Consider the following 22,423-nt stretch of genomic DNA (forward strand, 5'->3'; position numbering starts at 1 on the left):
GCACACTGCTCTCCTGCTTTACTGAGGGAGCTAAAGTAGGTTTTTCCCTCCAATCCTGCACATCTGCCCATAAAGGGGGGCTGATGCAGCCTCACCCAGACTGGGCTATGAAGGGAGAAAAACTTGTCCTACCTGTAGAGCAAAGTAAGCGGCTCAATGAGATATTTTATAAGGCTGCCTATTAAAGAGGAAGGGGAAGGAGGAGGCACGAGATAACATCTCCAAAAATCACATACACAGCGAGGAATTAAACAAATTACTGTCCCAAATGATCAGTCTGAAATTCCGAACACCAGGAAAGATTACAAATTTCCTTTGTCAAAGCTCTGCAGCAAAACCAGCTAGAGTAAATAGTGGTTGCTGTATGGAAAAACAAGTTGAAAATCATTCAGCACCAGTGACTGAACCAGGCTTGCTCTGCCGTGCAAGCCACAAACAGGCTGAAGCACCCACAGTAACCAATGTGCAGGCTCTAGTGCTAAGAAAAACAGTTTTCAGAAGAGTGGATCCGCTCTCATAATAAATGACAAAAAGAATTCTATCTCTTTAAGACACAAACAAACCAACCCCCTTGTTCCCAATCCCGTAAAGAAAAGTAGTAGTCAATTCTCACATTCAGTACTTCCTGCCGTAGAGTCGCAGGCTCCACGCAGCTGATTAGACGAAGCAGGAGGTCCATCATCGCTGATGTATCTATATGCTTTAGCACCAGGCTAATAAATTTGTCTTTTTTCCTTAAAAATGCAATCACCTAAAAATAAAAGCGTCATCATCAGTTGCTAGTACAACATGCAGACACGGCACACAACTTCCTAGACTTTACTTTCTTGTCTCAACCAACCAACCTTGATGCAAAACAGTGACTGGGTTGAGAAATTCTCCAGAGAATGAGAAGAGAATAACATTATCATTTCAAGGCGATACCCAATCAAAGCTCCTTTGCTATCTTTTCTTTCCTCTATGCCACAAAGAAGGCCAAGTCCGCAGAAATAAGAGCGCCAAGAAGCTGGAGAATTTTCCATTCTACTAAGGCTCTCTGACAGCCTTCATTTCAAAAATCGATTTTGAATTGGAACGCATATACTCCTAAAACACTGCTCAGCTCATGTTTCCAGCACCCCTTTTATAGGCATGAGGCTGAGGCACTGTTTATATAACGAGATGATTCTGGGCAATGATCAAAGGATGCATCAATATGCCTTTGTACGAAAAATAGAGCTCTAGCTGTGGCACAGGAATATCCCAGCCACTGCAGATCTGAAACCAGAACTATGCAGAAGTGTCTACATGAGCCAGCAGCTCCCTTGGCCAAGGAAGCCTGAAGCCCTTTGCAAAGCCTACGTTTCAGCTCCAACCCTAAAGAGTACAGCGAGCTATTTTTCAACTCTAAGAACACAACAAGCTCACGAGGGTAGCAATGCTACCGGCATACAACACAACCAACGTATGTGAATTCATTTGTCTTACGTATCAGGACAAATCTAATCACTACCTGTTCCGTTTTTCTTGCAATGAGATTCCCAATAGTCTTACTGAAGAAACTGGCAAGCAAAGGGTTCAAAGGAGGCTCGTGATCCAAGAAGTCATAGAGGATGTTCAGCAGGGTTTCATCCCCTCCCAGCTTGTCGTTGATCTGCGGCACATCCGAGGTCAGCAGTTCGCAGGCTGTGTTTGGATACCTGGAAGGACAGAAACACAGCAACTAAAGGTGAAATGAAAACTCTCAAGGAAATTTTCTCTTATTAAAGTTATAAAGGAAGGAGCAGAAGGATTGCCCTTCCTGGAGACAGGGAAAAAACCCACACGAGAAACAAGGGTCATCGACATTAATGGCACAATTTGAGGGAACACCATTTCCTGTGGCACACTGTGTGGGTTTTTAACCAGTAAATTATGCCTCTCGGCTGCCTTCAAGCTGACGCTAGTTCTGATTTTGAAAAGCGATGCTTTATCAGTTTCAATACACTTACAGTCTCTTAAAATCTTTTAACGTACATCTATTTGCACAAGCAAAATTAGCCCCAAAATTGAAGGTTGATCTGGAGAAAGCCTATTTTATCAGGTTTCTGGAACGTTTCTGAACAATTTTTCTTTCCGCTACTGGAACTGAATTAAAAATGGGCATCACTTTTTTTTTTTTTTTTTTTTAATCAAGAGGACTAGAATTTAGGGACAGACCATTAGATCTAATGCAAAACTCCTAACAAATGAGCATGCACTCTGTACAAGAGCAAGCCATTCACAGCCAACTGAGTTTCAATTTTTCAGTAATACCTACAAACTTCTGAAAAATTAACTTGTTTTTCAGAAAATATTACTGCGCCTGGTTTAGATAATTTTGCTCACTTAAATCAGAATATGAAATTCTATTTGACAGCTAATGAAATTCTTTTTTTCCCAGACCTTGTTTCTGCCTCTTCCAGGTGGGACTTTTAGAAATAGGCCGCATTTATGATCAGAAAGGGCAATAACGTGTTTATAATTAATATTATGTTTACAATTGGGCAAAGTCTCAAATATCAAAGTGTTAGACAGTTAGTTTTGCGAAAAGACTCAGGTTCCTCTGGTTGAACCTCCCCGTTAAAGGGCAGCTGCCCGCAGGGGCACCCACCCAGCCTCTCCGCTCCTCACGCGATGAAGGGGTTAAGCCGGGGTTAAGTCGGCGACCTGAGCCTGTCCTGCACGCACGCTACAACGCTGAAATTCGTCTGGCTCTTTTTTTAATACAGCCTTTCGTTGTTAGATTAGTGCCTCAATGCCGTGTTCTAGCTACTATAGGAAAGGCTTACGGGAGCGCCTCAGAAAAAGACCTTCCCCCCCACCCCGGAGGTTTCCGCACTCAGAAACAGCAGCTCAGTCGCGCTGTGAAATTCAACCCAGCACTGAACTTCAACGCTATTTCCACAGTTTCGATGATACATATGATCCCAGAGTCAGAAGGCAGCTGGACTTTATTTTTAAACCATGATTTACTCTTACCCCACTAATTGTTTAAGGACTCTGTCAGGGCGTGCTCGGGTGGTTCAGCGGTTCTGAGCACCAAACCTCCCGCTGCGCGCCCTGCTTATTTGTGCTTCCTCAAGGAGTTTTTGTTTGTTACCAACTGATACAGATTAAAAATAAACCTGGTCCTCTACAGTTTAAGTATTTTCTCTCTGTAAGCATAACTGGTTATCTCCCCCCCAAGCAAAAAGAAAATTTACCATGTATTTTAATAACGATCAACTAAATGAATAACAACATTAAAAAACCTACAGAACAGTCTTGCTGCAAATGCATGTCCATTTTTTAAGTGGTACATTCACCTTCCAAATAAAAATCATGCCATTCCATAAGACACAAACCCAAGAGATTTCCCATTTTCAGTACTTGACCAAGGTTTACCACTTTTTGTAACTTTAGACACAAGCCAACTCCAAGATCGATATAGAACACTCCTGCAATAATATGACTGTTTCTACAACACAAAGGGGATACCTTCACTTCTGTAGAACAGTGATGCTGAAACAATTTTTGCCTCAATGGCAAAGGAAAAAACCTTACAGAAAAGAGCTGTGGAAACCATTAGTAACTCCCACAGCTCCACCACCTTTGCAGTGAGACCTGTGAGCACTAACAGGATCTGGGCTGCAGCATTTATCTGCTGTGCTGCTCTCTTGTAGTTGCAATCAGTTAGATTTCTGCTCTAAACCTCATTAACAGAAAATCAAGAAGAAATCTTAACAGAACTCCCGAACCTGAAATGGGACCCTCTGCTCAGAGCTTCGGTCTCCCCCCCGCCCAGACCCAGCACACCTCACACATCTGGCAATGTTTCCTCAGCTAATGCCCACTTATCGCCAGGGAAGGAACAGTGGAACATCGGTGGGGCTCTGGAAATTTCACCTCAGTTTGTGGAGCGACAAGAGGGACACACGGATGGCTGGAAATCCCACAAAAGGAACAGAGAGGAAAAAGATGGTGTCGTTTTGTGAATTCACAGTGTGCCCATCTCTCCAGTACTGCATGTCTGAGCATGCCACTGGCTAAAGACACTGCTAGGACCACTGTCAGGAACCAGACCCCAGGAAAGGAAGGTCTTCTCCTCTGATCCCACTTGTGTTCTTGGCATTTGCACCTCTTCTGTGCAGAGACCTGCAGCTCTCCCTTCAGCTGCCTGTCCGTCCCGTGGGCTTGCCCTAGCCGTAACCCAGGAGTTATGTACGGGTGGCTCTCATCCCAGCGGTACACCTGCCCTCGCTGGCAGGATGCTCTTCTGGCCCTTGGCTCAAGCTGGAGCTTCCTTTCCGTTCCTGTGCTTTCCAGTGCATCACCATGCCCACCTTTACCCTTAGTAACTGTTACTGGTTTGGTTCTCTTACACTCGCTGAATATGATTTTTATTTTGGAAGAAATTCCACACTTCAGTCTTCTCAATTTAAGCCTTACTTTACTCATCACAGTTCCTTTGGTTCTTAACAAGGGAAATACTTCTTGCCCTGGCAGTATATAAAGGGTGAAGACAAGATTTACAGGACCACAAGAACTTTTCCATACATACACTGAATTGCTTTGTGTACAGCCTTGTGCTTTCGACCACAAACACACACTCGCCTTCTTTACTGAGCATTCCCAGCATACTGCCCATGAGGATGCCAAAGCCTTCCCCAAGATTAGTAAAAACTCATTTGAAGCCCGTCAATGTGCACATGTAACTTGGGCTATCAGTCGTTAAACAATCAGCACTGACTGTATTTGCTTTATTACTCCCTGGCCATAGAACATTAAATCCCTTTACCTTTTAACTAACCTAAGTAATTTTGCATTACCAATTTTCTACCTTTATAATAATTCATTCCCCCTCTTATTTCATGTGTGAATACACCAAACAGCACAGGACTCAGCAGCGCAAAACCAGAAAGCTGGACCGGCCATCTTCCCCTCATCTGTATTTATTTTCTTTAAACAGTTATTAACTGATGACAGAACCCTTCTCCACTATCCCGACAGCTTGTTGTCTACAGTCTTTGCTTTGTAAGGGACCTTATCTTTTCAGGACACATTCGGCACATCACCACGATCCACATGTTTCAGTGACTCCATCGAACTCGGCTCCTGAACAGAAGCCTGACGTCCCTCTACAACGGTACGGTCTGCATCCAGAGAGGTGTCTGTGGATACTAACACTACACCATCCATTTTTCAACATGCACAATGCAGAAGTCAGATTCACTGGCTCACAGACCCTTCTTAAGAACTGGCATGCCCTGTTTGCCACTTCCATTCCACTGGTTTTAAGGCTGACCAGGTGAGCAATTTCATATTTGAGTTCCTTTAAATCACTGGGGTGAACACCAGCCAGTCCTAGCAATTATTCTACTGATTTAGTTCCACAGGTGCTCCAGTTTGGGACAGTTCTCAGACTATTCCCCCGTAAAGACAGACACCATGTGGGAATCTCCCGAGAAGTCTCTGAAGTGAGCACCAACACAGCCAGTTTAATAGATTTTCTGCTATGGCCCTATCTTCCTTTACACTGGGATCACCTATCCACCCTACGCGTTCTTGGAGAGGCATCCTTATTTCGATGGGTTCAGAGTATTAGTGGTTTTGCTGTTAGAAACTGCTTCTCAAAATCCCATTGCTTATTCTCACAGATGAACTAGCCACAATATCCTTTTTCTGTATCTGGACAGAACCTCCCTTTTGTGAGGATGTAATTATACCTGTAATGGATTATTTGTTTTGAACCAAGACCATTTTCTACATTAGGATTTTTTAAAAATCTTTGCATCTGCATTTACCATGAGCCACTAAAATGTTTCCCGGCCAGCTGTGAGCTTTTTACCCTTTCACAGCACCATTTACTTCCTAACCAGCCTCCTCTGATTTATGTAGTTCCACTCCTGAAAGTTAGAAAAACAAACCCCAAGCCCTTGATAATGCTGTTTATGTCGTCTTTGCTCCTACGAGGATGTTAAATCTGAGTACATTATAGTTGCTATTACAAAGTAATTTTACAACAGTTACATTTCTTAGAGCCCCCAAGGGTATACGAGACTTATTTCTCCTTTTTCTTGCTCACTGCTCCATGCAAAAGGCATTCATGATCCCTAGAAATTCATGCACCGTGCCTCCCCGTGATATATATCCTGTCGCCATGGGGATAAATGAAACCTCTCATTGTTATAGCATGCTCTGCTCTTGCAGCCTTTACAGTCTCCCACAGTCAGATCTAATACTTCACCCGTTCGGTTCAGGCACGGCACCCAACCCATACCCTCTCCACGCTGCAGCCAACTGCTCTCCCTCAACACCCCGTCCCCTACAGCCCCCTCTTCACCAGCAGAGTCCTCGCCGTCTTTCCTGGAGGCTGTACTCTCACCACTGCATGGTCTCAACAGGTCTATGTCAACAAGTTCATTATAAATAGCCATTAGTACAAAGGGTTTACACACTTCTTTTGATTGCTGTAGGACTTCACGTGGTTGCTTAGTTTTGCGTGCTATGCTTAGATGGGGATTTACTGTTGAGTTTTCCTCTCTGCAGTTTCCCTTCTGAACTTTATGAACTTCCATTCTACTGAGGTTTTGAGAATAAAGCGTTTTGACAATTCCATTGCCACAGCATGCGTCATTCTGAGCTGCACATCCTTCCAAACTTATCAAGATTCTCCCGTGTTCCAGTTTAAAAACTTTCATAACCTTTTCTTAAAAGCCAAAAATTGGATTCCATTTGGATTTAGTCGAGAGTCCATTCCTCCTGCTTAGCCTCTATGTATTCCAAAAGCTTCCCCAGTTTCTAATAAGCTTAAACCCTCCTTCCCCTCTCCAGTGCCTCACCATGCTCTGAAAATGTTTCTCTGCCTGGTCGACCTATGGTACTGGAAGCATTTCCCAAAAAATGCTTCATAAAGATCAGCTGCTTGTCCTGACATTGTTGCCATCAAAGACTCACTTATCGCTATGGTGTATAACCACACTTCCCCACCGCTACACCCGCTTTCGAGCAGACACCTTACGGACCACTCTCAAAAGAGGAAGAGGCTATAATGCCATCATCTGATGAAGAGGTCAGTGAATGAGACTGCTAACTTAAGGCCTTCCCAAGGCCAGACTTCCTTCTATGGTGCCAGCACAGGGGACCTCTCGCCATCAGGGTCTACCCTCGTCTGGGCCTCCTCATCAGCCAGCCTGGCCTCCAGCTGCCTAAACCACACGCTGCCCTCAAAAGCTCATGAAAAGGCACATAATCCTGCACGGGAAATTCAAGGTAAATGCTGTCATACTGAGCTTCCCTTTTCATTTTGGTTTGCATTAAGGATTTTATAAGGAAGGCTCCTTAGAGCCCCTTCCAGTCCCTGCAGGGGCTCCAGGAAAGCTGGAGAGGGGCTGGTGACAAGGGCAGGGAGTGACAGGACAAGGGGAATGGCCTGAAGCTGCAGGAGGGCAGATGGAGATGGGATGTGAGGCAGAAATCCTTCCCTGTGAGGGTGCTGAGGCCCTGGCACAGGGTGCCCAGAGAAGCTGTGGCTGCCCCTGGCTCCCTGGCAGTGTTCAAGGCCAGGTTGGATGGGGCTTTGGGCAACCTGGGCTAGTGGAGGGTGTCCCTGCCCATGGCAGGGGGTCGGAACTAGATGGGCTGGGAGGTCCCTTCCAACCCAAACCAGTCTGGGATTCCGGGATTTTGCTTCTTGAGAATTTTTTGTTTGTCCCCACCTTTCCTCCTTCCTAATCTGTTTGGTTACACTAGGAAAGGTCTCCCTTCCACCCTGTAGCACGCAGGATCAGACAGATAAACCGTTTTCCAACAGCAGCCCCAAAAATCTCCAAAAGAACAGGACTTAAAAATATGGCCTGGTTAACTGAAGCGGTATTCTGCAGTGATACGGACAACATATGAATTGGTACTGGTGTGGTACTGGAATCCCTCATTCTCTCCTCCGGCAAAGGACCGCAAGCCTTGCATTGATCAGCACTTCCTCTGCTCAGGGAAGCGTTGCCCATCTCTTCAGTCAGACATCTGGGGTTTGAGTTTGTCTCAGGTTCACTGTGCAAACAATACGGCTAAAGAGCTGCAGTAACACGGAGCCGCTCACCCACTGAAAAGCCAGTTATTCTGACACGATAAAGGAAGTGCCAAAAGTCAGAAGACTGCTGTGTGCCACGGCCCTGGTTTAGACCTGCACAGAATTTACCTTTGTAGGACAAGAGCACAAAACAAATACTTCTGGGTCCTTCTGGTAATTCACCTTCTATAGCAGAAGCCTTGCAACAGCAGCCATATAAAACTCCACGTCACTACATAATGTATTTCCCGGCATTCACTTACCTGGAAATAGTCAGGTTAGTCACCTAAACCTAGTCGATCAACTACCTCAGCTAACCATAACTCCAAACAATACTATCGCTTCTTCTGTGGATTTCAAGCAACAACAGCAATAACCAATGCTGATCCATTCCCGCAGGGACCGACTCCCCCATTTTTTTTTATTTATTTATACACAGAGCAGCCTTTTATTTTTACATAAACTTAACAAATAAAAACATACTTCCCAAATCCAAAATGTAAATATTTTCAAGTATACATTCAGTTAAAAATGTAGAAACACAACTTGCTATGAGAACCAAACACATCTAAAGAGTTCACCACCATAGGAAAGAGGCCCACTACAGAGTAAGGCCGTCTCCTTAATTATATCATCACTGAAATCAGCAGGTTTTGCATATGCAGCACACTGAAAATATTACATCTTTTATTCACTGTACAGTTCTCCTCCTTCTGTGGGCTTGACTACTGAAAACCAATCAAGTTCAGAAATTTGTAACTCAGAGCAGAATGCTCTTTGCTTGCAATTTTGATAAAAACGTACTAAAGGTACTTTTGAGATGCTGATTGCTTTGCTTGCAAAGTTTTGAACAAACAGCAAGAGATTTTTACTTTTTTTTTTTTTAGATAAATTCAATGTTAAGCCATTAAAAATAAACAAGCTTCTGAAAATTCACTACAAATAACAAAAGGCTGTGAAACATCTCACAGTCCTCGAACGCCTTTTCCCCAAGACTGAAAAGGTTCTGTCCATCTCGCACCAGAGCATTTCCAACCTCAAGATCTCACATTCGCTTTTCTCCGTATATGACAGAAAACAAATACCTACTTGAAGCGGACCTTCTCATCCATATCCACAGGGGGCTCATGTGTGATGAGGTTGACCAGCTCCTCCATGCAGTGCTGCTGGCAAAGGAAGTCCAGCAGCTTGCGGTTCTGAGCCTTGCACTCCTGTAAGATGTCATCTTCATCCATCAGCTCGTGAAGTGTCACATCTTCTTTATCCAGCAGCTTGTCCACATGCGATGTTGTGTTCAAATCAAACTTCCAGAACATGTTGATGGGACACAACTAGCTGTAACACATAAGAATATGAGTGAATATTCCATCTTTGCTATTTTCTCCTCCTCCGTATATTCTGAGCAGCACGCCTTAATGTAACTGCCAGACAGCTTGGAAAAATCAGTTAAACTCCATAAACAAAATTAACAACCTTTAGCACCAGCAAACTAACGCGACTTAGATTATATAATTGTATAGTATCAACAATGGACACAATATACGCATGAACTAACTGTAACTGCAAGTAGCTTGAATAAAAAAATCAAAGTACGTTCGTGCACAGAAATGCTGGATTAGAGTCAGGGCTGTTCACAGATAGGGAAACCACACTACTGCACTACAAACAGTTTGCATTAAAGGGTTTGGGGGGGGATTGGTGTTATTTGTATTACAGAATCGTGCTCATCAGCTAAAACTGCAACAATCAATGACTTAACCTGAGTGGAAGACAGACCTCCAATGTACACGTAACAGCAAGAGATAAATAGAGACAGGCCATAATTGGAAAGTATTAAAAAAAACTACTGGACACTGTGAGCGATAACATCAGCAAATCCAGAGCTGAACTGCCAGTAAATATAAACCTTACAGAATGCTAGAATATGCTCTTAATCGCATAGACATCACAGAAGCGTGTAAGTAACTGTGAGTGGTTTTTTGTGGGGCAGAAGTGTGTATTCTGTTGTTCCACAGCCAGGAGTGGTGTGCAACCTGCACTGCCAGGTCTGCAGCTCCGGGACCATCGACCTCCCCGAGAGGCCGAGCGGGGATGAACACAGCAGGTCGCTGGGCTGCACCGTTAGTAGAAAGTTCCAAAATTCTGAACTCTAACCTTACTGGGGGAAAAAGTACGGCTTAGAGACTGGTGGTTTATATTACCTAGAGGGCATACGGCTGGGCAGCTAAAGTTTCGTCTGTAAAACAACGCCCAAACTCTGTTCTCGACCACCCCAAAACAGACAATACGGAATCTCCACGCGCCCACCTCTCAACTGGGGTGGGTTCACACATTTTACTACGTCCTGGGATTGGGATTTACAGATGTTTATCAATACCAGAAATGCCAAAAGGATGCTATAAATCAAAGCTAGAAGCAGAAACCGAAGGAATGGCCTCCTTTCCCTGCATGTTCTGGACCTCAAGTGCTCGTAAATACTTGCTGAAGGGAAATCCTCCTCACCATCACCTTCCCTCCCACAAGTTTCACATGGACATTTTACATCCTCCCAACTAACTACAAAAGATTTTCATACAGTTCTTTGCAAAAGCACTAAAAGCGAGATGTGGCATGTAACAAAAAAAGGCTAACTCTTAAGGCCTGACTTGGGCTGGCCTAGTCCTGCAGAACCACACAAGTCACCTTTCAGCAGCAGCAATCGCACCCTGCCAGCCGCACTCTTTGTCCCCAGGCAGTGCGTGGGGACCCCCTGCCCGAGCAGGGCTCCCTCCACCCCGCTCCAACGGCTCAGACCGTCCCCCCTCAACGTCCCCTCTGCATCTGCTGCGCTTCGCAGGAGGCTTCAGCGTCCGACCGGAACCATGTGCTGTATCTCAGATGGGGTTTCACTCCTGCCATGGAGAGCAGTGAGAATATTCCCCTCCAAATCATTTTTGCTAAGTACAGAACATCGCACTTTGTATTCCTCATTTACATCCCACTCCTACCCCTAATGCTTTCTTTCCTTTTTGTTTTCCTGATTTTTCTCCATGTGAGCTCTATGAATTACATTTTTCCAGTTAGCTTCCCCAATACACCTCAACTTTTAGAGCAGTCATTAACGATATCAAAACCAGACAGTGTTCAGACTGATCCCTAAGAAACTCTCCCAGTGGTCTTCTTCCTCCCGCTTAATATTTTCTCTTAGCATTCTGCCCTTTACCAGCTCGCCTCAGGACCTGGCTAGTTCACCTCAATGAGCCATAACCTTCACAATCCTGCTCTGGCTGTCACACCGCATATCTTAATGATCTCCACAAAGAAACAAGATTTACTGAATTTCTTTTATTTGCAGTATCGGCTGCCAAAGAAAGAGCCCAGATTAGTCTGGCACAATTTAAATTACTGATTTTAATTTCATTTTTTTTATTGTCATGTCTTTTTCTGTTCCCTATAGGGAGGAAATGAGGAGCAATCTTCACTCTTCCCCAGTAACGCTTTCGGTATCTTCAGAGAGTACAAGATAAGTCCAATTCCTCAGCAGCAGACGTTTGTACTTCAAAAAGCAGCCAAGTCATTTAACTATCTGAGAATGTGAGTACAGCCTTTCATCGCTGGCTTCCGTTTAGCGTTTCAGACTAAATTCCTCCCCAGACACCGTCTCATCCTCGCTCAAAGCCCGTGGCTCCGCTACACGTACAGAAGCCTGACGAAAGGGAGGGTGAGCTTCTGAAGGCAGGAGCCTGTGCAGGCAGAGCCGGTGCGCTCCAGGGTCAGTATGTCAGAGACCACGAGGAGACGGCATCGGAGATCAGAGATGGTTTCAAGAAATAAACGATCATTCACGTTAAAGAAAGCAAGAGAATAACTGTTATTCCCCACTGGCAAAGGTGAGAGGCATAGCTCAAACAAGAGAAACATTCTGTGTAATAATATCATTAAGCTAAAACACGTGTTATAAAATGAAGTAAATTGGATGAGATGCCAGTGTGCTGCTTTCCCAGATTATTTCTGTATAAGCATGTGATTTTATACAGCAGGATCACAATGCTTTTTTTAACCTAACCCACATTACTATTTCCGCAGCAGCAGGAACACTTGCTCCAACCATTCATTTCGCTTTCACCAGCATCCAAAAATGTCACCACACCAGTCCCACCGCTTGCGTAACTACATCCAAGGCAGAATTCTGAAATTATCCTTTTTAAAAACCAAACAGAAACCACCACTTTTTTCCTCCAGGAAGGTTTGCTGCAGAAGGGGGGCACTGCTTTCCAGTTACCACAGCCGGGCGATTTAAAAGGCTATGTGAAGACCTAGATTTTTTAATTACATGTTTAAATATCTGGGTCCCTCGCAGTGTAACTTTCACACTGAACCTCCAACTGAAGGGCTTATAGGAAGTACTAAATGAAACACAAATTAAAAAATAGTCTTTCTTTTCACATTTTTACCAATTAAGTTATTGAGATGCATTTTCTGCCATACCTCAGTTCAAAGATTCTTCACGTGTGCATGTGAAGGATCTAAGGATCTCTAAAAGAAGGAGGATGACCTGGTGAAATTAAGGCTGTTTCTTTCTTGGAATAGCTCCCTTACCCAGGATATTCAATAACAAACTCCATGGAGCTCCACTCAGTGCTTCAAAATTTGTCACAGATAACTCTTCTATTTCAGAGAGCTTTTTTCCATGTCAATGTAATTCTTTTAATGTCTTTATCTCAGATATTTAGAAGAAATCAAGAAAATCTTGGCAAGTTTCTCTCTTGTGACACAACATTGCTGATACGATGAAGCCCCATTTGTTGCAAGACTTGATTATAAAGGGGACATTTAAGCTAAGAAGGATCAGGCCACCCAGAGTACAGCCTCGTCTTCCCGCAGTCCTCCTCTACGCCGCGTTTACTCGCTGGCTTTGGACTTCCAGCATTCTGAGGCAGAGCTCATATACACATTGCGGGGAAGTACATGGCCTGGAGCCCAGCAGGAACAGAACCAAGACCCTGGTCAAGCAGCACGCCTAGAACACCACTTAATACTTAACATTAAGTTCCTTTGAAACATCAGGAGTCAACTGCTTCCAGTCAAACCTACAGCATCGTGTTTCTTGTAAAGCTCCCTACGAGTAACCCCAGGCTACAGGCTTTATTCACGGTGGGCCCAAGCTCAGAGTTACGGGGAGGGAAGTGGGGAGGTGCTGTCCAAACCAAAGGCTTACCCAGACCTCCCCCATCACCCATCCATGTGTTTCCTAACACTCTTCCAAACTGCCAGATCAGTTAACTTAGGTCGAGCCTAGTCTTTTGGGATCTAGTCCTTCCAAAAACCAGCACAATATATGGCAGAGAGAGAAGCAGTTTCTAATTTGAGTGGTTTAAATCAACGGTATATTGAATTAAATAAAAAAAGTTGTTAAGTTTTAGTATTACAGCATCAAGCAAGACCTGCATCCATCCATCAGCCACTGAAAATGCACTCAAGTAACTGAATTTCTGAGTTGGGAAGAGACATCTGAATTTTCAACCTACGTGACATTTCTGTGACAGTAGTGCTGTTTGGCTGTATAGTGTGTTCGTTACACACTGTTCTTCAGATATTTTTAACTAACTATGCTTAGTTATAAATTCACCAAGTGAAAAGCTGGCATAAAAGGCCTTAAAAATTAAGAATGTTTGGGTGCACAGTTAACCCAAATACATATATATTCCATATATATATATATGTAGAATACACAAGTAAATCTCATTTTTCAAATTTAAACTCATTATAAACCTGTCAATTCTACAGTTTTTCAAAACTTTTTATACCTCTATAAGCAAAGCTGTCTATAATCTATAGGAGACACTCTGATAAGCTGTCCTTTGGAAAGGCGGACGGCTCTTCTCTCAACACAGAGCAGGCAGATCCCCTTCCCAACCTCCTCCTCAAAGCAAAGGCTGAGGAGAATTTCTGGACAGGCTGGAGCGTTGAGTGAAAAGGAACCAAATGAAATTCAACGAGGGCAAGTGTAGGGTCCTGCACCTGGGAAGGAATAACCCCAGGCACCAGGACAGGTTGGGGGTTGACCTGCTGGGAAGCAGCACTGCGGAGAAGGACCTGGGAGTCCTGGTGGACAACAAGCTCTCCATGACCAGCAGTGTGCCCTCGTGGCCAAGAAGGCCAATGGTGTCCCGGGGTGCATTAAGAGCAGCGTGGCCAGCAGGTCCAGGGAGGTTCTCCTCCCCCTCTGCTCTGCCCTGCTGAGGCCACATCTGGAGTTCTGTGTCCAGTGCTGGGCTCCCCAGTTCCAGACAGACTGGGAACTACTGGGGAGAGTCCAGCCAAGGGCTGCGAGGATGAGGAGGGGACTGGAGCATCTCTCGGACGAGGAAAGGCTGAGAGACCCGGGGCTGTTTAGTCTGGAGAAGAGAAGGCTGAGAGGGGATCTCATCAACACTTATCAAGATCTAAAGGGTGGGGGTCAGCAGGATGGGGCCAGACTCTTCTCCGTGGTGCCCAGCGACAGGACAAGGGGCAACGGGCACAAACTGGAACACGGGAAGTTCCATCTCAACAGGAGGAAAAACTTCTTCCCTCTGAGGGTGACCGAGCCCTGGGACAGGCTGCCCAGAGAGGTTGTGGAGTCTCCTTCTCTGGAGAGATTCCAAACCCGCCTGGACGCCATCCTGTGCGACCTGCTCTGGGTGATCCTGCTCTAGCAGGGGGTTGGACCAGATGATCTCCAGAGGTCCCTGCCAACCTCAGCCATCCTGGGATTCTGCAAGAATTGCCAAGGAGTTTGGCTGGTCCTCACTGGCAGAGCCTCTGGAAGACACGGATGCAATTCCCAGCTTCTTGGGACTGGGTGCAGCTGCAGCCAAGTGGGAACAGAGGCTGCCCCGCAGCAGTTACTCTCCCACCATGTTGGCCAAAGCACAGGCAACAACATGAGACTCTTCTTCCTTGCCATCGCTCCAGCCAAAGAAAGCTCTTTCAGCTACAGTGATCTTATAAGCTACTCAATAAAACGCAGGAAGTGAGATCTGGAAATGATTGTTTATGGCACAGTGAAAACCACAGACAGTTAGGCCAATGCAGGTGTCCAGGCAACGAAGTGAGGTTTTGTAATCCACGTAGTATCTCTGCAAGCTTGAAAGTGGAATGGTACCGCACACACAAAAAACCCCAGAGAGACATACACACCACTTCAGGACCAGCAGAATGAGTCACAACCCACAGGAGCCAGATGAACTGTCCTGGAAGGCCACAAGCCAGGCACAGAGACAGTACGCTGCCGTAACATTGTCCATAGGGTCTGAACTACAGTGCCTCTGGAAGCAGAGAAGTACAGCAAAGGCTGAACCAGCAGCTCTGATTGCTAGTGAATTCAGAGTCACAGACTGGTTTGAGTTGGAAGGGACCTCAAAGCCCATCTAGTTCCGACCCCCTGCCATGGGCAGGGACACCCTCCACTAGCCCAGCTTGCCCAAAGCCCCATCCAACCTGGCCTTGAACACTGCCAGGGAGCCAGGGGCAGCCACAGCTTCTCTGGGCACCCTGTGCCAGGGCCTCAGCACCCTCACAGGGAAGAAGCTCTGCCTCAGATCTCATCTCAATCTACCTTCTTTTAGTTTAAAACAGTTTCCCCTTGTCCTGTCCCTACAGGCCTTGGTGAAAAGTGTGTCTCAGTCTTTCTTTTAAGCCCCCTTTATATATTGCAAGGACACAATAAGGTCTCCCCGCAGCCTTCTCTTCTCCAGGCTGAACAAGCCCAACTCTCTCAGCCTGAGGTCTCCATAGCAGAGGTGCTCCAGCCCTTGCATCATCTCTGTGGCCTCCTCTGGACTCGCTCCAACAGCTCCATGTCCTTCCTGTGCTGGGGACCCCCGAGCTGGACACAGTACTGCAGGGGGGTCTCACCAGAGCAGAGCAGAGGGGCAGAATCCCCTCCCTCGACCTGCTGGTCATGCTGCTGGACATGCAGCCCAGGACACGGTTGGCTTTCTGGGCTTCAAGCGCACATTGCTGGCTTATGTCCAATTTTTCATCCACCAGTATCCTTAAGTCCTTTTCTGCAGGACTGCTCTCAATCCATTCACCCCCTCAGTCTGTACTGACACTGGGGATTGCCCTGACCCATGTGCAGGGCCTCGCATTGGCTTTGCTGAACTCCATGAGGTTTGCACGGGCCTGCTCCTCAGGCCTGTGAAGGTCCCTCTCAATGACATCCCTTCCCTTTAGCGAGTCAACTGCATCACTCAGCTTGGTATCATCTCCAAATGTGGTGAGGGCACACTCAATCCCACTGTCGTTGATGAAGACATTAAATAGTACTGGTCCCAGTACGGACCCTTGAGGGACACCACTCATTACAGGTTTCCACTTGGACACTGAGACACTGACTGTAATTCTTTGGACACAACCATCCAGCCAATTTCTTACTCATCTAATGGTCCATCCATCAGATCCATATCTCTCCAATTTAGTGGCCAGAATCTTGTGTGGGACCATATCAAAGGCTTTACAGAAGTCCAGGTAGATGACATCTGTAGCTCTTCCCTTGTCCACTGACAGAGTCACTCCATTGTAGAAGGCCACTAGATTAGTCAGGCACAATTTGCCATTGGTGAAGCCATGCTGGCTGTCTCTAATCACCTCCTGTCTTCCATATGTTTCTATGTCTTCCAGGAGGATCTGCTCCATGATCTTACCAGGCACGGAGGCGAGGCTGACTGCTCAGTAGTTCCCAGCATCCTCCTTTTCACCCTTTTTTAAAATGGGCATGATGTTTCCCTTTTTCCAGTCACTGGGGACTTCACCTGACTGCCACAACTTTTCAAACATGATGGAGAGTAGCTTGATAACTGTATCAGCCTCAGGATCCTGGGATGGAGCTTGTCGGGTCCTATGGACCTATGTATGTTCCTCAGGTAGTCTCAAACCTGATCTTCCCTTATGGTGGGAGGGACTGCCTTGAGGTTCAGGGGCTTGAGAGAAGTGGGAAGAGTAATTACCATTAAAAACTGAGGCAGAAGAATTGTTGAGTACCCCAGCCTTCTCCATGTCAGTTGTCACCAGTTCTCCTGCCTTACGTATTGGGGGAGGGCAGCTGTGGATTTTCTTTAATCTTCCTTTTCTGGCCAATGTACCCGTAGAATGCCTTTATTATTATTTCTCACATCCCTTGCCAGTTCACTGAGACTTTACAGACTTGGATGGTCCAGAACCTTCCACCCAAACATCAACATACACAACAGCAGGAGGCTTGCAGCCGACAGGGGGGCAATGGCACCCCATTCCCCGTTCCCAGGCAGCACCAACAAGACACAAGAGGTAAGCTCTTGCTGAAACCCAGCTATCCCTTCTGTGGAAGCACCAGCACACGTGCACATACATACAGCATGCACACAACACACATGCTGATTTCAGTATGCGTATTTTTGCATGAAGCACATGAAAACATATTGAAAAAAACACAGGACAGAGGCCAGAAAAAAGTTCTACGTGATGAAAGTTACACCCCTGTGAATGCTCCATTTTGAGTTGTATCACAAAACAAACTAGTATGTCTAAACATAATAAAAAATGTTCACGATTACTTAAAAAAACCCCTGATAATCTAGAAAAGTTACTGCCCCATTCTGCAATGATTAGCTAATTAATTTTTCTTTAATCTGCCTCACCATAGATAAGCCATCATAACAAGGCACTTGTTCTCTGCAAGCTACGGAGAGCTTGAAGAGAAGCACTCATAGGAAATGGGATCTCCCCATGAAGAACTAGGGCTACTCGGAAAGAACTTCAGCAGTATTCATCAAGCTGCAGGATATAAACCCACCTTCCCTCTGTAACTCAAAAAGTGCCCTTCATCTCCTTCCAAAATGCTGGTAAGAAAAAACACCTCCTGCATAACAGGAAATGGGCTAAGAGAAACTGAAAACAGCTAGAGTTGCTGAGTTGTTATTATGAGCCCAAAAAATGGTAAATGCAATTTCTTCTTGTGATAAATGACTTGCAAAGATTCAACACCGTTTCCTGTTTATACTGTCTTTAAGACACCTACTTAAATTGAGGAACTTCTAAATACTAAAATATTAAACACTAGAAATCACTAATAAAGTTAAGGAATACAAGGTAACTGTACAGCAGAAGAGGCAGGTAGATGAAAAAACAGGAATGTGAAAGAATATCCTACTTTCTCTAACAATTTGTGGCATTGCACAGCCCAATAAAGAAAAAACCCAGGAAATTAAATCGAATCAGGGTCATCTTAGGCATCTGACAGCAAAAAATAAAGCATAAAAAAATTTGCAGATTTCCAGGACAAAAGACCACGAAGAAGTGGATGCTAACTGCCAACTTTAAATGTTTCCAATTATTAAGCATCAAACAGAGTTCTGTTCTCTAGTTTTGGGCTCTGGTGGGGTGGTTAACGCAATTTCAGAACAAGCTAACGAAAGCAGGGCTCTTTCCACCCAGCATGAACAGGAGGGCTCTCTGAAGCTGAACACCACATTTTACTCCCTACTGCAAAAGCTGGGTTTGGAAATGATAGCACTGAACAGACCTGTGTAGGGAAGTCCATAAGAAGAGGTTAGGAAATGAAGTATATACTCTCTTCACCACAAGCAACTCGGTCACTAGCAAAGCTGATGATGCACAGCTGTAACTGAAGGAGGACAAAAGCAGAAGAGGTCCTCTCCAGAGCTGGTGCCTCTTCCAACGGCTGCGGCACTACTTGCTGACCAGAGCAGAAGAACATCCTATCTACGCTGAATAATTTTGTGGTCTGCATTATTTCCTCTTGCAGAATTGCCGAATCTTCTTACAGAGCTCAGCTTGGTCTTTATACCCTTTAAGTGTGAACTGCTTTCTGCATTTGTTTCTTCGTTCTTGTTGGGGAGGTTCCAGTCCTCAGAAAAGTAGGGCCTCAATGGCCCTACTATTTTGGTATCCCCAAAAACCTACCAACAAGAATAATATCAGCACCATGTTCAACATCCAACAAACTACCACATCCAAGCTACCTGTATCTGTCCAGTAGCAAAGAGGAGGGAACCCCACAAAGGAGGAGGGAACAACTAGCCTTCTCTCCACCAGCAGGAATTTGAGCTTTTTTCCCAAGTCTCTGCAGTACCTTTTAGTGCATTATGGTGCTCAAAGAACTGAAAGGCCAATTTAGCCGGGCGCTAAATATGTACATCTGTAGAAAGGCTGATGAATGTGTCTCTGCTCCAAAGAAAACACGCTTTTCCCACAACTTTGACTCTTGGCCTTTTGCCTTACTGGTGCGGTATCATCTCATGGACAGTTTCAGTTATCCAGACATAGAACAACTAAGAAGCATTAAAGCCCGCTAAGAGCACTCAAAATGTACTCACCTTTGATCAGGCCCCACTCAAGGGAAGGCCAGCGGTACAGCTCTACCACATTCTAACAAGATCTGTTATTGACATTTCTGATCAGAAAAGCAACACAGCGTATCCATACGATTGCGTGATTTCTCCTGCCTTCTCTCCCTGATAACCACTAACCTCCCATACCCCTTCCTGGCACAACTAAAAGTTCAGACAGGAACAGAGTAACTCTTTCATCGACAACAGAACTGAACCTCTGTCACCATCAGGAGATAGACTGAACACTAAGACACATCAGAAAGCACCACGGAGAAACATTTCTTGAAGGTTTATAAAAGTCTGCTATATAAACATATACCAACTCATTTACAGTCACTACAGGTACTACCACCCTTCACTAAGCCTTCTCAGTATTTGCAATTATTTATTCTATGTCCAGAAAAGCATCAGAGTACAGTATAACGAGACTCCAACGTGCTGGGAGTTTCAGGGCTGTAACAAGTAACGGCCAAACGCAGGAGTGTCAGAAGCAGCAGCCTAACCCAGAGTGCTTAAAGGGATGAGGACATACTCAGGAACTGGGGTTTGTAACTCTCTTTAATTGGAACAAAATCCTTCAAATTGCACCATTTCAACAAACTGCTTTTCCCTAGGTCTAATGCTGAAATAGCCTATTCTGACTTTAATAGCAGTACAGCAGTTTTCTTTTGAAAGAGCTTTCCATTCTGAAGCTAAGCAAGAGGGAGCAGTTTGTCAAATGAAGAATGCCCGTTCCTCACCCCAGGTTGTCACTGTATAAAAGTCTGAGGTGGACTTTTGATTTGACCTTTGATACTGCTCCAAGAATGCATCTCCAGTGCTGGAAGCACCTTTGAGTACTGTCAGAGTTGCCCAACTATCCTTCCGCAAAGTGTCTGCTTACTCTACTTTCAAGCTATCACTACTTTGCATCAACTCACTCCAGAAACGGAGGCTTAGGTTGCCAGGCACACTGGATGTGTTTCTGTTTTCCTACCCTCAACATAGGGCTGAGAAGGAAAGGGAAGCGTTTATTAACTCAGCAGGCAAGACGCCAAACAGAGCCCAAGGCTCAGCTTCCAACATCAGCTCCTGGCTGATGCCAATCTCCCCTTCTGTAAATGAAGAGGCTTTTGTAATTTTCTTGAAATACAGTAACTTCTTTGGTCAGGACTCCTTCATTTCTTGGATCTTCTCAGAAAAAGCAAAGCAGTGCCTCAAAGAAGGCCTGAAACAGCAGTGAGATGCCCCATCGCCACAGGAAGCAGTATGCTGCGTCAGCCTTCAACGAGAGCAGCCCCCCTGAAGTACAGGATCTGGACGCTGGAAAGCACGCCAAGAGTGATCCTTTGCTGCCAAACCTCCTCAACCTTCTCTCATCGTTTCAGAGAATCTTAAGTCACACCTGAAACCCCACGTTTGATAACTATCAGTGAATACATCCTCCGAACATGCCTAATCTTTTCAAACCCATTTGGGCTTGCACCCAAGAGTGTTCTCTGACCTTAAACCATACCAAAGTTTCAAATTCTTTGGAAAAGTACTTTTTAAACCTGCCGTTTTGAATTCACCAGGTATCGCTCCTCCTTCCATCCGTGCTGAGTTATAAACCACAGCTGCCTCACACTCACTTTCTCCTTACCATCTCTCTCAGACACAGAATTGGAATACAAACTGTTCAAACAACACCAGTCAACTCTGAAAAACTGCTCCTCTATTAAAAGCAGAAGGAGGAGCAAAGCTGAAGTATAAAGACAACGTTGATCACAAGGCCAGAGTGCAGTACATGCATAATTTTGTCTGTCTACAGCCATGACATTGTGTACACAAAAATCATTGCTTTAAGTTACAATTGTTTAAGAAGTACCTGAGGATGGTAGAAGTTAAGGAGGAGAAGTTAAAAACTTCAAGCTGTGTACAGCAGATGAATTAAAAGCAAGCTGATTTTTAGGAAATATGAAATTGGAAAGCTGTACTGTAGTTTTTTCTATACATCAGATGCTGGAGTTAAGTCTCAGTCTTTGTTTTAATCTGATCTCTACACTGAAATACTCGGTATCTTTATAAAACTTAAAACCAAAAGGCTGCAACCAAAAAGGAGCATTTGATAAAAGTAGTACCTTTTCCTTAAAGATGATGGGTAAGTTCCTTGGATAAACTCAAGGAAGTGAAGAGAGACATAAGTGCTTTTCGGACCATAACTAAGTAGTTAATTGTCATTTTCTGATTTTACTAACCATATTGAACGAAGCAGTTGTCGTTCTTTCGCCTAACCTCACACCACACAAAGCTCGTTCCTGCACCTACCATGGTTCACTGGTTCTCCCCATACTTGAGTTTCCAGTTTTGTAAAGCTGGGGAAGTCCTGAGCTGCACAAGGACGTTACAGAGATTAACAGCTGTGGACACTTAAAATAAGCTTTCCATAACTGGGTCTTTCTTCACCAAGCTGTTATCCCCCACCACCGGCCTGCCTTTATTTGCAGCAGAGGCAGAGCTCATTTGAGAGACCAACAGGCTGCTTACAGCCCCGTACAGATTCAAAACAATCCCTTTACAATGCTTCTCAAGTTTCACTCTCCTCCCTTAAACAACAAGTAAAAAAAGAGCTAAATCAGAATATGAGAACATGAGGATAAACATGTTAGCGTCAAGGGTCACATTCCTGCTGCTCAAGATAACTCCTCCTGTTTTTCTTTTAAAGCTGTTTCTAGCTCTTATACTTGGGTGGTGGTGGGGAAGTTAAACGTACTCATTACAACTCCTGTAATGACCTGAGGCCTTAATTTCCCAAGCGCTTTAATCAGCTGTGCAGCAATTACTGGTACTGACCTTTACCACTTCCAATTGTCTCCAAATGACACCAAGGAATCACTGTTGTTCACGCTTAGCTTTTGATTCAGGTTTTCTAGATGTAAAATAAAAGATTCAAGTTGCTTATTCTCAGGGAGTTAATTCAACCACAGCGGCACAATTGATACACGGGTGCAGGTAATTTTATCTGGGCAACAAGTTTACTGAACAGCTTCCTTAAGAGCCTATT

The 22,423-nt window shown here is 44.8% G+C and overlaps 1 protein-coding gene across 1 annotated transcript in view; it reads right to left on the reverse strand.

The window, feature by feature from the left end:
* The window catches only part of PPP6R2 (protein phosphatase 6 regulatory subunit 2), a 110,717-nt gene that overhangs the window by 52,463 nt on the left and 35,831 nt on the right, over positions 1-22,423 (reverse strand). Inside the window, exons 3-5 of the mRNA XM_054818939.1 lie at positions 9,137-9,382; positions 1,493-1,679; positions 614-751 (exon numbers count right to left, since the gene is read on the reverse strand). Coding sequence (XP_054674914.1) covers positions 614-751; positions 1,493-1,679; positions 9,137-9,363 — 552 coding nt within the window. The 5' untranslated portion in view covers positions 9,364-9,382. The remainder of the gene's footprint in view (positions 1-613; positions 752-1,492; positions 1,680-9,136; positions 9,383-22,423) is intronic.

Source organism: Grus americana, chromosome 1 (assembly GCF_028858705.1).
Source record: "Grus americana isolate bGruAme1 chromosome 1, bGruAme1.mat, whole genome shotgun sequence".
Classification (NCBI taxonomy): domain Eukaryota; kingdom Metazoa; phylum Chordata; class Aves; order Gruiformes; family Gruidae; genus Grus; species Grus americana.